An 18,732-nucleotide genomic window follows, 5' to 3' on the forward strand; every position below is an offset into this window, starting at 1 on the left:
GGTACCTAACTTAGGTAAAGAAACAAATTCAGTGAGCAGAGAAAACTCACAGTGCAAAATACGCCCATATTTTGTTATTTTTAATTTATTCATTTATTAATGTCTTTAATAGTAATTTATACTTATATCAGTTTGTAATTTCGCCAGACTGTCTGATGATGCCTAGAACACGCGAAACGCATCATATACAGGAAAGTGAAATAAACTCAGGTTGTGCAACGAAGACTTTTTTCTGTAGCTGAAGACCTATTACGGTTGCGGTATCAGTGCCACCGTGGCAATTATGGAATGGAGTGATTTTGATATTAGCAAAATTCGTTTATTTAATATATCACGCACGTTTGAGAGAAATTAATACCTTCCATACCATAAATTCTTCTTCTTTGAAAACTAATACATTTAGTTGTTTGCTAGGTATTTTGTTCGTGACTTATCCGCAGCATTCCTCATTCATTAATTTACTCATAGCATTTTTTGGATCCCACCATGAAGGAGAACCTGTAGACGAATCAGGATGTAAATTAGTAAAGAGCAGCAGCTATTAGAAACTACATTCATTCTTAACATTGGTTAAAGTAGTATAAACAGTTTGTGCTTAATCAGGGCTGAGTTGAAGATAGCATAATTAATAAATAAACTGCTACACTGAAGAAAATGTGCTGCTGACACACATTACTTAGTTTTTGTTCAACTCTTTTTCGCTAGCTTACTATCTACTAGGTCCACTTCGAAATTTATCATAGGTCAACAATTACCTCTACGCCTTAAGAATGGTGGATTGCTCACAATAAGCTGTTACTTTTCATGTATCCGACACGAGTCTTTAATCTTTACAATTAGACAATCAGATATTTGTGGAACGGATATCTTATAAGGTATGGTTTTACTCTTATATTGAACTTACAGGTGTGCTCAATTTATTAGTTTATGCCAAATGGAAACATACATATGATATCGCATCTGAACACTGAAAACTACTTTGAATCATAGACAAAGAGGAAACATGTACATAGAAACTATTTTTCTCTCTTCGTACTTCAACTAAAACTTCATTCTGTTGTTAGCAACAAATATCATCAATCATTCTCTGCATTAGTCATATTTAATGAATCCCAGTTACATGTATGTGGAAAGGAGTCAACGATATATATTTTATTAAAGTATGATACCTTTAACTAACTTAAAATTATGAAAGATCATTGGTTTACAATGTTAATGTTCATTCCAAAATAACATTACAAACATGGTGGTGATGGTGCACACCACAATGGTTCATGGGTTACAGCACCCCAACCATGTGATAATGTTCTAGAAAAACTTCAGTAGGAGTCCACATGCAAATCAACACAAAGAAAAGGTGATACTTATGTGTTTCAGAAACCAGCCTCAAAGAAGCAGAAGCAATGTGCACGTAATAAATAATCTATTGAATGTTTTGATAAATGTGTTATCAGGCAGTAATCTGTGGCAATACGAACAATACTAGGACAAAGTAAGAGCATGTGGACTATCAGACCAATTGTGTGATTGGATTGAAGAGTTCCTAGATAACAGAACGCAGCATGTCATTCTCAATGGAGAGAAGTAAGAGTGATTTCAGGTGTGCCGCAGGGAGTGTCGTAGGACAGTTGCTATCCACAATATACATAAATGACCTTGTGGATGGCATCGAAAGTTCACTGAGACTTTTTGCGGATGATGCTGTGGTATATCGAGAGGTTGTAACAATGGAAAATTGTACTGAAATGCAGGAGATCTGCAGCGAATTGACGCATGGTGCAGGGAATAGCAATTGAATCTCAATGTAGACAAGTGTAATGTGCTGCGAATACATAGAAAGAAAGATCCCTTATCATTTAGCTACAATATAACAGGTCAGCAACTGGAAGCAGTTAATTCCATAAATTATCTGGGAGTACGCGTTAGGAGTGATTTAAAATGGAATGATCATATAAAGTTGATCGTCGGTAAAGCACATGCCAGACTGAGATTCATTGGAAGAATCCTAAGGAAATGCAATCCGAAAACAAAGGAAGTAGGTTACAGTACGCTTGTTCGCCCACTGCTTGAATACTGCTCAGCAGTGTGGGATCCGTACCAGATAGGGTTGATAGAAGAGATAGAGAAGATCCAACGGAGAGCAGAGCGCTTCGTTACAGGATCATTTAGTAATCGCGAAAGCGTTACGGAGATGACAGATAAACTCCAGTGGAAGACTCTGCAGGAGAGACGCTCAGTAGCTCGATACGGGCTTTTATTGAAGTTTCGAGAACATACCTTCACCGAGGAGTCAAGCAGTATATTGCTCCCTCCTACGTATATCTCGCGAAGAGACCATGAGGATAAAATCAGAGAGATTAGAGCCCACACAGAAGCATACCGACAATCCTTCTTTCCACGAACAATACGAGACTGGAATAGAAGGGAGAACTGATAGAGGTACTCAGGGTACCCTCCGCCACACACCGTCAGGTGGCTTGCGGAGTATGGATGTAGATGTAGATGTAGAAATAGCAGTTTTATCTAAATTTCACAGCTTTTGTCACTCAGTATTGGACTTGGAGGACAGTACGGAAACTCCGGGAAAAACTGTTTTGTCTATGGCAGGATAAATGAATCCTCAAGGGCGAACTAGGTGACATAATTTCACAAAAGCCTCCTACATTTGACTTTAAAGAAAAATGAAGCATCACATTTAAAGCAGCCAGTGATTTATTGAGACGAAAGGTGGGTTCATGTACTAACATGAATAATCGTTTTCACTGTAACAATGTCCGAGAAGCCAGAATGAGATTTTCACTCTGCAGCGGAGTGTGCGCTGATATGAAACTTCCTGGCAGATTAAAACTGTGTGCCGGACCGAGACTCGAAATCGGGACCTTTGCCTTTCGCGGGCAAGTGCACTACCAACTGAGCTACCCAAGAGCACTTGCCCGCGAAAAGCAAAGGTCCCGAGTTCGAGTCTCGGTCCGGCACACAGTTTTAATCTGCCAGGGAGTTTCATATCAGCGCACGCTCCGCTGCAGAGTGAAAATCTCATTCTGGAAACATGCCCCAGGCTGTGGCTAAGCCATGTCTCCACAATATCCTTTCTTTCAGGTGTGCTAGTTCTGCAGGGTTCGCAGGAGGGCTTCTGTAAAGTTTGGAAGGTAGGAGGCGAGGTACTGGCAGAAGTAGAGCTGTGAGGACGTGGCTTGAGTCGTGCTTGGGTAGCTCAGTAGGTAGGGCACTTGCCCGCGAAAGGCAAAGGTCCCGAGTTCGAGTCTCGGTCCGGCACACAGTTTTAATCTGCCAGGAAGTTTCATATCGGCGCACACTCCGCTGCAGAGTGAAAATCTCATTCTGGTGCAAATTTATGTTTAATTGCTGTACATTTAAGAGCACTGTTGTACAAATGTGTAGCCTGTGACAGTCGTCCACTTGTAAGAATTACAGGGTGTTAACGCTTTTCTGCTGCCATACGAGTTTCTCAGTGGTAAACATGACGGTGCTGCCACCGTGTGAGGTCTTCAGCTCACTTTGTCAGGTAACAACTGTGCGCTGACTAGCTGTGTTTGTTCCTGTCCCCCCCAGGTGGCCTGATGGGCACAGTGATAGCGACTGTGGTGTCCGGAGTGCTGGCCCAGAGCGCTGCGGGTTGGCCCTCCATCTTCTACATGTTTGGAGGGCTGTCCATCGTCTGGGGTGTTCTCGTCTTCTTCTTAGGAGCAGACTCTCCCGCCAAACACAGATACATGTCCCCGCAGGAACTGTCCTACATTGAAGAATCAGTAAAGTGTGTCTCACAGGACGAGAAGGTAGCGTAGAACATATCCTACTCAAGTGATTGTATATAATATGTTTGCTTCATTAGCTGGGTACAGCTTTGGATTATGTTTTCAGAAACTACCGACGCCGTGGGTCTCCCTTTTCACTTCCATCCCTTTCATCGCCCTCGGGTTAACCCACATGGCGCAGAACTGGGGATCCTACACACTGCTAACTGAGATACCTACATACTTCAGTAACGTTCTGAAATTTAACATCACCGCAGTAAGTAAAATTATTTAATACACTTAAAGATAGCTGCTACAGGAAATAGTCTTAGAGAGCCTGCGAGTGCGCATTTCTGGTACCGTCGCGTGTGTTTGTAATTAAAATCTGTATTCTGATAGCGACAATCGCGCAGACGCTTTGTTTAAAACAATGGACTCACTCTGGGGTGGACGTCGTTTCAAATCCCCGTGCGACCATCCTGATTTAAATGTTGCGTAGACCTTCTCAGTCGGGATGGTTACTCTTAATCCCATGAAACTAACACGGGTGATTTACCTCCTGAATCCGGGCTTGTGCTTCAACTCAAATGACGCCCCTGTCGACAGAACATGAAACTCGAATCTGTTTTCCTTGCTATCGGTACGTTTACTATCGTGTTACCTATTAAGAAATTAAAAGAAAGTAGTTCAAGTTGAGATATTACATATATACACTACTGGACATTAAAATTGCGAACACCTCGAAGATGACGTGCTACAGACGCGAAAATTAACCGACAGGAAGAAGATGCTGTGATATGCAAATGATTAGCTTTTCAGAGCATTCACACAAGGTTGGCGCTGGTGCCGACACATACAACGTGCTGACATGAGGAAAGTTACCAACCGATTTCTGATACACAAACAGCAGTTGACCGGCGTTGCCTGGTGAAACGTTGTTGTGATGCCTCGTGTAAGGAGGGGAAATGCGTACCATCACGTTTCCGACTTTGATGAAGGTCGGATTGTAGCCTATCGCGATTGCGGTTTATCGTATCGCGACATTGCTGCTCGCGTTGGTCGAGATCCAATGACTGTACACAGAACATGGAATCGGTGGGTTCAGGAGGGTAATACGGAACGCCGTGCTGGATCCGAACGGCCTCGTATCACTAGCAGTCGAGACGACAGGCATCTGATCCGCATGGCTGTAACGGATCGAGCAGCCACGTCTCGATCCCTGAGTCAACAGATGGGGACGTTCGCAAGACAACAACCATCTGCACTAACAGTACGACGACGTTTGCAGCAGCATGGACTATCAGCTCGGAGACCATGGCTGCGGTTACCCTTGACGCTGCATCACAGACAAGAGCGCCTGCGATGGTGAACTCAACGGGTGCACGAATGGCAAAACGTCATTTTTTCGGGTAAATCCAGGTTCTGTTTACAGCATCATGATGGTCGCATCCATGTTTGGTGACATCGCGGTGAACGCACATTGGAAGCATGTATTCGTCATCGCCATACTGGCGTATCACCCGGCGTGATGGTATGGGGTGCCATTGGTTAAACGTCTCCGTCACCTCTTGTTCGCACTGACGGCACTTTGAACAGTGGACGTTACATTTCAGATGTGTTACGACCCGTAGCTCTACCCTTCATTTGATCCCTGCGAAACCCTACATTTCAGCAGGATAATGCACGACCGCATGTGGCAGGACCTGTACGGGCCTTTCTGGATACAGAAAATGTTCGACTGCTGCCCTGGCCAGCACATTCTCCAGATCTCTCACCAATTGAAAACGTCTGGTCAATGGTGACCGAGCAACTGGCACGTCACAATACGCCAGTCACTACTCTTGATGAACTGTGGTATCGTGTTTGAAGCTGGATGGGCAGCTGTACCTGTACAGGCCATCCAAGCTCTGTTTGACTCAATGCCCAGGCGTATCAAGGCCGTTATTACGGCCAGAGGTGGTTGTTCTGGTTACTGATTTCCCAGGATTTTATACACCCAAATTGCGTGAAAATGTAATCCAATCAATACCCGTTTATTATCTGCATTTCTTCTTGGTGTAGCAGTTTTAATGGCCAGTAGCGTATACACACTGAAGCGCCAAAGAGGTTGGTATAGGGACTCGTATTCAAATGCAGAGATAGTGAGTAATGAGAATACGGCGCTGCTGTCGGTAACGCCTATATAAGACAAGTGTGTGGCGCAGTTTATAACACTCCCTGTCTGCTACTACTGTACCATAACCTCAATGCCAGACACAGGTTGTGACATAAAACTAATTTGTAAAAGCAACTATGGCACAAAGCAACAGAGCAGTGTTACCCTCTGAGAGGAATTTTGTTAAGTTGACCGTGTTGTTCCTAACGGAGGTGGCTTATCGGAAATGAAAGTCAGAATTACGTAAATATTTGTATAGTAACAAACAAAACTTTGCCTAGCTATACTGTTTATAAAATAAAGGAAACGGTCGCCAGCCTAATTAGGCAAGAGAAAGATTAACGTTCTCGTTCATGAAAGTAGATATAAGTAACTATAATGGACAAACGCAACCTAGACTTAGCCACACGCGAGTGCAATGACCTCTGACACACATATGTTTTAAGATTGAAGCTAACAGTTAGAGCAGCAGAAACTATTTTCAAAATTACAATTATATACAGTAAGTTTTGTTCCCTCCAAATGGGACAAAGAACTTTAAATTGCAGATACACTACTTTGCATAGAATCAAATCACGACATCAAAGGTTTGACAAAGAAAAAAGTTCACAATTTTATGTTATCGATTCAAACACATTTACAGACGATCGATCAACAATGTAACAATAAATAAAGCAAAAAAAAAAAATAAATCCATACAGCATAAGAGCTGTGGTGTTACACATGCCCCATGTTTCGTTGAAGTTTCCTGTAAGGGATACTTCAAGGAAACATCTATAACACCTAGGTGGTGCTGGCTGCAAAAAAAAAATTATTCCATCCAACTTCAGTTGGGAGAAAAAAAACACACATTACAAACATACAGTAAGTATATACACTAAGAAATTGCATACATTTCTTCCAAAAGATTTTCAAAATAAGACCTTTATAGTAATTTTCATTTTCACACTGCTTCAAGGATACTAATTTTCAACATTACACAAGATACCTTTAAGCATGTTCATTTCATACACACACAGTTCAAATAAAAGACAAACAGTACACAAAATAAGCTACATATTAGTATAATAGGTAAAGCCTTTAAATAAAATCAAGAAAATACACATATACAACAACACAGAACATTCTAACTCAACAAACCAGAATTTTGTCTCTCAATAATTTTAATGGAATGTAAAATTTCACAGACACACAAGCATATTAATGATCACAGTACATTTTACAAGGTTCAGCAATTAATGAAATATTGAAAATATCAGTTTGCATCCACATATGTACAAAAAAATTTACACAAACAGCTATGAGAACCTTTCCCATCTGACTCTTTAAACACCAAAGTAACTTTTCAAGGATGTTTCAAAATAATTAACTTTAAAGCTGCTCTTCATTAATAGCAGTCCAAAATATTTGTTGCACACAAACACACTAAGAATTCAGAGCCTATCTTTAATCATCACTGCTGTGTTTTAAAACAAGGCAGCCCAAAACTTTACATTATTTCAAAAAAACCTAGTATCAAAACATCTACATCCATTTAAATAAGTTGCATATATATTTTATAATAACTTTTCACTGACTTCAATAAGAATAGTCAGTTTATAACATATTGCTCAAAAAACCTAACTTAGTTCACTGCTTGCCTCAGCACTAGCAGTCCATGTTACACATTCTGCCCAATATTGGTTTGGCAGTCTTTACCTATAGCATTTAGACACAAAACACAATTTAGATTAAGAACACGCACAAAAAAACACATTTTTAAATTAATTCACTGCCCCATCCTCTATGTTTGGCAGTTCACGACCACTTATCAGCTCCTTGCCCCACAATGGCAAGTCCTTTGGCTACTGCTCACATAGCATATTTTGTAGTCCTCAACTTCAGGACCACAGCATTCTTATTCTTTATTCTTTTGTCATGTTTTGCTGCCCAACAACACATTTTTGAGCAGTTTTTGTCATCATCTTTAAGTTTTTCATTATTATTTCACATCTTTGTTACCAATTGCATTAGTGGTATAAAACATGACACCTGTAACTTTGAAACAGTAATTAGACACTAGCAACAAAATCATTTCTTTACACCATGACCAAATCAGGTAACATACACATCATTAATAGAGAAAATTTTAAATGGCATTTTTGGTATAATGACAATGTTCAGGTAACATATACATTAATCAAGAGAAAAATTAAATGTCATACTTTGGATCAAGCTTAGGATTAAGTATTTTGACTACTCATTTGTCATTGCTTTTTCACACACTGTTAGGTCATTACATACATCAAGATCAGGACAATAATTTTATATACTATTGCAAGCGATTTCTGCCAACCCTTTTTGTGGCACAAGACATATACATCTCATATCTATCTTACACACATTAGCCAGGTTCATTTCCACAGTTTTAAACAACATACAGTTTTTCAATACCATATTTACCCCTATTTTCAAAAACATTTACATTTAGTCATATTATAGTATTCATTTATCTTTTCTTTCCAGTAAGTTATTCTTTTCTCATCCATATTTCTCTTTCCAATTACTTTCCCATTTCCTTTTCTCTTTAACAATACCCACCATACTTTCATTATTCTTGGTCATTTTCTAGTGTACCCACAGTATTCTACATTATTTCCACACTATTCAATACACTCTGATAGAGAAGAAGGAAGGAAGATAGTAAAAGTTCTGAATGATGAAGAGGAAGGTTGGCAGCACGAAAAGAAACGGAAGTAGTGCTAGCAACGACTCGGGTCCCTGGTGCTCGTCAGGCACCTGACAATGCAAAGAGTGCATTGCCCCCTGAGGGTTTTACATTTAATTCTTCATTGGCTTCTGTGGACATATAATTTCAGGTCGACTATATTTCTAACTCCTAAAGGCTTCCTTGACCTAGGGTACACAAGAAAATAAGCATTTGCATGTGGAGTTCCTTGCACTTCAAAAGGCCCATTGTAAATGTATTTGAATTTAGAAATTTCATTATTAATTTCACTTGATTTTTCATGGGTCTTCACTAAGACATAATCTCCAAGCTTAAATTTATCTTTCGATAGGGTTACTAGCCGGGTGGTAAGCTGAAATATATTTAACTTGAACACCATGTTGCTTCATACCTTCCAGATTTTTGAGGTAAACTGTGGTCCATTATCAGACAAAACTGCTTTAGGTTTACCAATGGTGTTAAAATACTCAGTCATCTTGCTAAAGACTGCTTTAGCAGTGGCTTTCCTGATTGGATATAATTTAATAAATTTGGAGAACACTTCCAACACTACAACAATGTAAGACCAATTACCTAAGGTTTTAGGTAAAGGACCATACAAATCTACTGACAATAATTCTAATGTGTCCTCTGGTACTGTATTCTGCATGAAACCTTGATTTTTTTTTGTTTGTTACTTTTGCCCTCTGACATACATCACAAGATCTTATTCTCTCAGTAATTTTCTTAGTAGCACCTACATTAATCACAACCACATCAGTTAATTTTTCGATACACTTCTTGGGACCACAATGCCCTAAGGCAAGATGAAAATAATCAATTACTTCAGTCTCAAATTGCCTAGGCCAACACACCTTCCATTCTTCAGTGCTGGTATTCTTTCTCCTGTATAAAATTCCATTAAATATCTTGTAAAATCTACAGATTTGTGGGTAATTCGGATTACTAAAATTAACTTTCACTGACTTCCAAATTTCATCCTCATTCTGGTGGAACTTCATACTTTTACAAATTTGCTCAATTCTTTTCCTACCTGGAACCTCCTTAATAAATCTTACATGAAATTTGCCATCTTCATTATATTCCCTTGGTAAGTTGTTCATACCCTCAGGCAACCGTGATAAAGCATCAGCTACATAATTGTCACTACCTTTAATGTATAATATCTCATAATCAAACTGTTGTAAGTACAGGGCCCATCGACTCAACCTGCCGGTAAACAGTCGACAGTTTTTTAAAAAGGTTAATGCCTTGTGGTCTGTATGAATTATAGTTTTATGTCCCCATAAATAATTCCTAAATTTCTTTAATCCCCAAATGATTGCTAAAGCCTCCTTCTCTGAAATAGTATAGTTTTTCTCATATTTAGTTAAAGTTCTACTAGCAAAAGCAATGGTATTATGTTCAGTTTCCCCAGATTCTGTGTTTTCCTGAAATATTTCAACACCAATACCATAAGCACTACTGTTGGTAATCATGTGGAATGGCTCACTTAAAACTGGGTGATGCAAAATGTTTTCCCTTACTAACTCAGTTTTCAAATTTTCAAAATCTTTCTGACATTCAGATGTCCAAATATATACACTATTTTTCTTTAACAAGCTATTCAAATGTGGGCTGTTAAAAGCTTGCCCTTTCACAAATTTGCAGTAAAACCCGCAAAGACCTAAAAATGCTTTCAACTGTTTCCTGTTCTTTGGAGGAGGGCACTTTTCAATAGCATTCAGCTTTTCTGGGTCCTTGCTAATCCCAGATGTGGTTATTATGTGTCCTAAAAACTTAATTTCTTGTCTCACAAATTCACACTTTTTTAACTTTAAAGTCATGCCCCCTGCTTGAAGAGCAATAAGGGTTTTCTTTAACAAGTCACAATGTTCTTCCCAGTTATCAGTAGCAATCAATAGGTCATCCACATATACAGTCAATCTGGCACAAAGTTCTTTTCCCAACACAGAATCCAAAGCCCTAATGAAAACAGAAACAGAGGTATTTAAACCAAATGATACAACTTTGTATTGGTAACACTTTCCTGCAAACAAAAAAGCTGTATATTTCCTAGAATCTTTGTGTAATGGGATTTGCCAATATCCAGCAGTGAGGTCTAAACTAGTTAAATATTTTACATTATGGAACTTTTGTAATAAATCGTCTAAATTTTCAGGTCGGTCTACTTCTCTCCTGACAATTTCATTCAATGTCCGTGCATCAATGACTACTCTTACACCTCCATCCTTTTTGTTGACTATAATAAGTGGACTATTGTATTCACTATTGCTTCTTTCTATTACCCCCCATTCCAACATTTTATCAATTTCAGCTTGTACCGCTTCTTTCTTAGCTATAGGTATTGGATTTGGTCTAACAAAGAATGGTTCATGTTCCAGGATATCCATACGGTATTCAAAGTTGTTTACGACACCTGGTTTGTCAGAGAACACTTTCTTATTACTATTCAAGATATCAAATAAATCATCTTTCTGTTCACATGATATTCCTTGGATAACACCAACAATTTCCCTCAAACTGTCAGTTTTTTGATCATCCTGAAATAAACCTCTCACATGGTATATTTCATATAGTTGGGATAAACCATCATTTTCAGATTCTATTTTTAATAAAATGGGTTCTACATTCACAGCTTGGACCTGGTTGTCACCTTCAAATTTAATTTCTATTGTTTCGGTTTCCCTATTAATCTTAACAGTTCCACTACCACAATCTACAATTACTTTTTCCTTGTCTAGCCAATCAATACCTAGAATCATTTCAGCACTTAGTTCAGGGACCACTAAAAAATCATGTTCAAATTTTTGGTTTCCTATTTCAAAGTCCATCAATACTTGTTTTTGAATGGGCTTGCTGGACCTACCAGTAGCTCCTATAATTTTCACTCCACTAACAGACATTATTACTAACCCTGGTTTACATGAAATATGATCAAATAAAGATTCTGATATGGCACTGATTTGGGATCCTGTGTCTAAAAGTACTTGCAGTTCAGTGTTACAAACTTTTACAGGTATTATGGTTTGTTTGATAATTCTCTGTTCATTTTCCTCCTGTTCTTCCCATAATAAATCCTGCTCAACCATAATGTCTTTCCAGGAAATATTACCTACTGATTTCAGTTGTATATCAGGTGGCTTTTTGGGTTTGTGGACCTCTACATCTTTACAGATCTTTAACAGTTCACGGTCTACTATATTTATCTCTGAACATTCTTTAGGTTTCTGTAAATCTATTTCTGTCATTCCATTTAGTAAAGCCCGCCCTAATATAGTATCATCCGGCGGCTCTTTCGGTTTTGTTTCAGTTACACATTCCGGATTTTGTTTCGAAAAGATGTCGTTAATTTTTTCGTAACCTCTTTCTGTAAAGGTATAAGTATGTTTGTCTACCTCCAAAAACTCATCTGTATCTGTCGTCTCTCCTTCATCTGAGCTATCGCTAGGTTCTATTTCGTCATCAGATTCGAGCAATGAGGCAACTTTTAAACAGTGAGGCAGATTATCACTAGATGTTTCAGTCACTTCGTTTTCCGACTCATTTTCTACACAATGCACATCGTTTGGACAGTCAGGCACTTCTGTTATATCACTTTGAACGATTTCAGCCTTAACTTCATACTTAGTATAATTGTCACATACTTCAATAACTTTCATTTCATTTTCTTCCATGCTGTCATTTTCATGTAAACGTGCGAAATTCTTACTAGACCCTTCTGCATCAAAACTATTAAACACCTTTCCATCAACAATAATTTCATCTGCACTGCTCATAATGTCATGATTACGAACGTCCTCCTCTACCTCTTTTTTACCTATTGTTAATTGTGCACACGTCTTTTGCGTGGCATATTCTACCTCCCTTTCCTCTTTATTCATCACAACCTCCCCCACATCTACGTCTTTTACCTCATACACATCATTAACAGTACAAATGTTCTCCTTTTCACTCGCCTTTTCTGGCTCCCTTTTATTCTTTAATAAAGTCTTTTCACACGATTCCGATACCGAGTTATCATTATCATATGACATATTAACTTTATTTTCATTTCTACATTCATCTACTACTGAAACCGGCCATCGGAAGTGTCCGATCCCGCCTCTTCTGTCTCTCTCTCTACGGCAGCCATCTTGTTCCGACGTCTGCCATTTGTGTCTGCTGCCAAGTGCAATGTACGCTGCTCCGGCAACCGCTGGCCCGAGCACAAACGGTCACGTGACTTCGCACTGGGAACGCCACTATGTATTGCTCCGCGCCCGTCTGCTATAGGCGCGCCCTTAACCTTCCTGCCCCGTAGTTTACATCTTTCCTTCTCGAATCTAATATTTGGCATCTTTTCTTTGGGCCCAAAACCGGTTTCCGCGTGAATCCGGCCCATAACACACGCGGTTTTTAGTTTTCCATTTCGTCTCTAGTTTGGGAATTCCGTGCTATGTATCCTCTGCCGTGCGTCGTATAATTTCCTCTACCTATCGCACGACCTCTTTGAATCGCGTTTACACGATATCTTTCGTTTTCAGGTCGTTCATTTTGGTCATTACTTTCTCGCGAATAATTATTGTTATTATGGGGACGGTACTCGCGATTTCTTCGCCAGTGATCTTCATCCTCTACCCTTTCCAAGAACGCAGAAAAACTTCTGTGTGTACTCCCAACATATCGTTTCGAATCCTCAGGCAATTTCTGCCAAAGAACCCAAACGATCTTGGCTTCAGTTCTTCTTGCTTTTAGGTGTATTAGTTTTCTGTACCATGATTCGCAAAACTCTTTCATGGTTTGCCTACCTCTGACATCATACAGTCTGGCCATTAGAAATTCACGCCACAACTGGTCTCGTTTTTGTTCTGACCAGTATTCGTCAATAATTTTTTTTTAAAGGTTTCAAAAGACATCTGGTTAGTATCAAGATTCAACCCCCACCTTTTTGCTTCTCCCGTTAGTGCACTAATTACAACATTAATTTTTTCCTGATCAGACAAATATTCAGGAAAATTTCTTTCGCAATTCTTTACAAAGTCTAGGGGGTGCCATCCGTTATGCCTCTTTGCTGGGTCGAATTTTTCCTCGCCCTCTAATATTTTACTGAAAGGCATTTTTTCAGTAAAATGTGTAGGTCCGGTTTGTATTTTTCTTTCCAAGTCATACATTTTGCCTTGGATTTGTGAAGTGTTATGTTCACACTTCTTTTCGCAAGTAACAATCTGTTTGGTTAATTCTCTACTTGTTTCTGTTACAGATTGCTTAATTTGTGCAAATTCTATGTTACATTTTGTTTGTAGTTCGGATTTAATACCGAATACCTTTTCATCCACTTTAGTACAGACTAAGGGTTCTATTTGATCTTGAATTTTAATTACTTCAGTGTCAAATCTTTCGTTAATGTCATCAATTTGTCCTTGTACATTGGCAATATTGCCATTGATGACAGTAATTTCGCTTTTAATACTTTTGATTTCATTACTCACTGTTCCTACCCTTGAGTTGACTTCTTCAATTTGTTTACTAAGTCTGGTACCCTGCTCTTGCATTTGTTTACTAATATCACTACCTAGTGCTGCATTTTGTTGCCCCTGTGCTGCAATTTGTGCCTTAATATTGTCATTTTGTGCAGACAGTATTCTAAGCAAGTCAGTCAGATCTACTGTCTTTTCACTTTTAGATTCTACTGCCTTTTCGTGTTCCGATCCTACACCCCTTTCTGGTTTTGGTGATTCAAACATATCCCTTGATACATCAGCATAGCCACTGTCTTCGACAACATCGCCTACATTGTCTTGCTTAGTACGCGCTACACACATAGCTTCGATCTGTTTATTAACGTCTGCGTGATAACGTACGTAATTTAACTCGCGCGTCATGCCATCTGTTGGTGTGCTGCTTGAACTGCTCTCGGTTGCATTCTGCTCTCACGTGTCTACATTTATTTCTAATTTCCTGTCCATTTTAGCTATTATTGAGTACTAATACCTTTTATTTTTAATTTAAACTGAACTTTCACTACTAGTTCTGTCAAGTAATGTACAGGTTCGTGCCGCTGGACGTTTTATGTTCACTCTATGTTTGTAAAATGCTAACTACTTGTAATTTTTTCCGTCTGTAGGTGCAACTGAACAACGTCCTGTCACGCGGCGCCACGTATAACACTCCCTGTCTGCTACTACTGTACCATAACCTCAATGCCAGACACAGGTTGTGACATAAAACTAATTTGTAAAAGCAACTATGGCACAAAGCAACAGAGCAGTGTTACCCTCTGAGAGGAATTTTGTTAAGTTGACCGTGTTGTTCCTAACGGAGGTGGCTTATCGGAAATGAAAGTCAGAATTACGTAAATATTTGTATAGTAACAAACAAAACTTTGCCTAGCTATACTGTTTATAAAATAAAGGAAACGGTCGCCAGCCTAATTAGGCAAGAGAAAGATTAACGTTCTCGTTTATGAAAGTAGGTATATGTAACTACAATGGACAAACGCAACCTAGACTTAGCCACACGCGAGTGCAATGACCTCTGACACACATATGTTTTAAGATTGAAGCTAACAGTTAGAGCAGCAGAAACTATTTTCAAAATTACAATTATATACAGTAAGTTTTGTTCCCTCCAAATGGGACAAAGAACTTTAAATTGCAGATACACTACTTTGCATAGAATCAAATCACGACATCAAAGGTTTGACAAAGAAAAAAGTTCACAATTTTATGTTATCGATTCAAACACATTTACAGACGATCAACAATGTAACAATAAATAAAGCAAAAAAAAAAAAATCCATACAGCATAAGAGCTGTGGTGTTACAAGTTGTTACATCGAAATTTGGAAATTTGTGGTAAGGACTTATGGGACCAAACTGCTGAGGCCACTGGTCCCTAAGCTTACACACTATTTCATCTGACGATGATGAAGTCCCAATCTCCTTGACAGCGCGTAGGGGAACGATGCGGGACACCCGCACCGCCGTACGAGGCAAGGTCCTTGCGGAGGTGGTTTGCCATTGCCTTCCTCCGACCGTAATGGTGATGAATGATGATGATGAAGACGACACCCAGTGATCACGAGGGAGGTGAAAATCCCTGACCTCTCCGGGAATCGAACCTGGGACCCCGTGCTCTGGAAGCGATAAAGCTGCTGCAAGACCACGAGCTGCGGACGTAAATTACGCTAAGGACGACACACACACCCATGCCCGAGGGAGGATTCGAACCTCCGAGGGGGGGGGGGGGGGGGGGGGGAAGCCACGCGGACCGTGACAAGACGCCTCAGACCACCTCAGTCTATAGCCGAGTTCTTCCCAACCGTTGATAAGTGTGTCTTCAGTGATTGTAGCAACAGCTGCTTCCATCCGGTTTCTTAATTCAGGGAGGTCTGCTAGTAGCGGAGGCACGTACGCACGATCCTTGATGAAGCTCCAAGGGAAAAAATGTCATGATGTTAGGTCGGGTGAACGTGGAGGCCATGCAAAGCAAGCCCTGTCATTGGGCCCCTTGCGGCCTATCCGGAACTCGGCATAGACTTGATATGTGCCGTGTGACAAATGGTGCTCACATTGAACATTTATAAGGTTACTGGTAAAACTTTTTGAGTTGCTCTTTCATTTGACATATCATTTATAACTGTACGTTTAATTTAATAAATATTATAAAGCGTTAAAACCCCGATATTCATTTATAAACACCCTGTATTTTATCACAAAAGAGATTAGACTATAGAGATATCCATAATCATGTGAATTTCATCGTGTTTAATGATAATTGATAGCAACTTGGGTAAATTAACTATCTCACCGATTAAAATGTGAATAACCAGAAAACGAAGAATCCCAGCAAAAATCTAATTTCAATCTGGTAAAATTCTAGTTCTAACCGATACGTAATAGTTTAGTAACAGTTCACAAATGTAGATCACGTCAATTTAAGGGCATTGGACACACTGTCACGCTACAGTTCATTCCGAGAGTTGAACGAGAACGGTCATATGTTTTCACGAATGCCGTGTCTGTCTCTGTTTGTAAGTGGCAGAAATGTTTCGGGCTACAGTTTTATGGATTTTTAAAATTTCACACAAGAATTCTGAAAATTTTGAACAGTTTCGACATTTATTACAGGAACTGTAACTTTTTTGCAGAATCGCATCTGGAGTTGCAAATATATCGCTTGCTGGTCTGGTGAACTTTGAATTCTGAGCAGAAGCTCTTGGACTTGTAAAATTTTACGGTGAACTACAACTTTACATAGAATTATGAATTTTTCAACAGTTATCCACAATAATTTTGGTATTGAAGAGTGACGTGGTGAGGTGCGGTTAGCATTTAGCAGTTGCGAAAGAGTCGCTTTTTGTGTTGTTTTCACGCTCTTTAATAAACATGTTTTATTCTATACGTCAACTAGCTGGTGTTTAGAGTATTATTGTTTGACGCCACTGACCACGATCCTGCCTGCAGTTAACTATTATTAAGAACTGTATATCAGGTTATGTATCATATGTGCGACTGTCTCGTAGATACCAACATTGGCAAGTAACATTAAAATCGGTCGTGGACTTAAACAAACTGATTTTTCAGAACATTATAGTAACAATTGGAATCAAATACGTTACAAAGTCTAGAGCCTGTTGATGAGTTGTATTTACCGCAGTTGTTAACAACGACTGAACAGCGAAAGAAATGATCAAAAGAGAAAAAAAGCAAACGTTGTCACAACGTTCTTGAGGATCAGTCACGAACATTGAACAAAATTTGAACATCCTACTCTATTTCAAAAGGAACTATAGCTTAACATTTTGGAGGAGCCTAAAATTTATTCTGACGAAAAGCGAGTCCAGATCTAATTCTGAATGAGCAGAAAGAGTTCGGTTGGAATTCCTATTTCGACATGTACGTAGACTTGTTAAGATGATGATAATTATATATGTGTGACTAAGGCAATAGATGAGAGAAAGTGTGCAATTGGACATCCGTAAGTTAAAATTTCGTTGGGCGACTACAAGTCCGCCGTGTTCGAGGAAAATTTAATTTACACTTCTCTTTGCAGTCAAGGGTGTCGTCTGCTTGCTCACTCCCCATTCAGTTTGCATTTGACTAACTTCAAATAGCTTATGATAGCATTATTTTTTTCTCAAAAAAATAGTAAACAGCGGCGATTCCTGTGTACACTAGCAGCAACAAGAAAAATTTTGGTCGGAATATAGGCACTGAGATAGTTTTTGATATTAGGCCTGCGTATAACCTATTATTTAGCTACTGTCGCCACCTATAGATGGCTCTGCCTGGCTTTAGATACAAAAACGTGCACTGTGTTCAGAAGCAAATCGACCAAAATTTGAGGAAAGTAAATTATATATTTATAGGGCATGTGGAACAAATGGTTCAAATGGCTCTGAGCACTATGGGACTCAACATCTTAGATCATAAGTCCCCTAGAACTTAGAACTACTTAAACCTAACTAACCTAAGGACATCACACACACCCAAGCCCGAGGCAGGATTAGAACCTGCGACCGTAGCAGTCCCGCGGTTCCGGACTGCAGCGCCAGAACCGCTAGACCACCGCGGCCGGCAGGCATGTGGAACATTCTGCATCTTCACGAAGTCTGGGGTTGTAATACTGAAGGCTGAAATTGGGCCAGTGTATAGGCTTATAGTGGTTGCTAAAATTTTTTTAATTTACTGCCAGTTTCCCTCTCACATTTCTTAATTCTAAGCAATAGAACATTATTTTGATTTACGTAGTTCTAGATTCAGTGTTGAAATGTTGTTTCTAAGTAACAGTATTTAGTTTGGTAGGAAAAAGTTTTCTGAGATGAATTGTGCCTACAGCAATTAACGTTTAGTATGATGCAATGCATTCTTCCTGTGAAGACGTATGGCTGCGAGACATGGACACTGAACTCATTTACAAAAGGGAAACTTAGGACAGCACAGAGAGCCATGGAGAGATAAATGCTGGGCTATACAAGAAAGGATAGGGAAAGAGCAGATGACATCCGGTCTGTGACGAAGGTTAACGACATCTTAGAGACAGTAGGTTCCTTGAAATGGCAGTGGGCTGGCCACGTCGCAAGAAGAAAAGACAACAGATGGACAAAGCTA

The 18,732-nt window shown here is 39.4% G+C and overlaps 1 protein-coding gene across 1 annotated transcript in view; it reads left to right on the forward strand.

The window, feature by feature from the left end:
- Positions 1–18,732, forward strand: part of LOC126163098 (putative inorganic phosphate cotransporter) — a 168,394-nt gene that overhangs the window by 113,135 nt on the left and 36,527 nt on the right. The window contains exons 5-6 of the mRNA XM_049920018.1: positions 3,574–3,797; positions 3,883–4,032. Of these exons, the coding sequence (XP_049775975.1) occupies positions 3,574–3,797; positions 3,883–4,032 (374 nt within the window). The remainder of the gene's footprint in view (positions 1–3,573; positions 3,798–3,882; positions 4,033–18,732) is intronic.

Source organism: Schistocerca cancellata, chromosome 1, assembly GCF_023864275.1.
Source record: "Schistocerca cancellata isolate TAMUIC-IGC-003103 chromosome 1, iqSchCanc2.1, whole genome shotgun sequence".
NCBI classification, from domain to species: domain Eukaryota; kingdom Metazoa; phylum Arthropoda; class Insecta; order Orthoptera; family Acrididae; genus Schistocerca; species Schistocerca cancellata.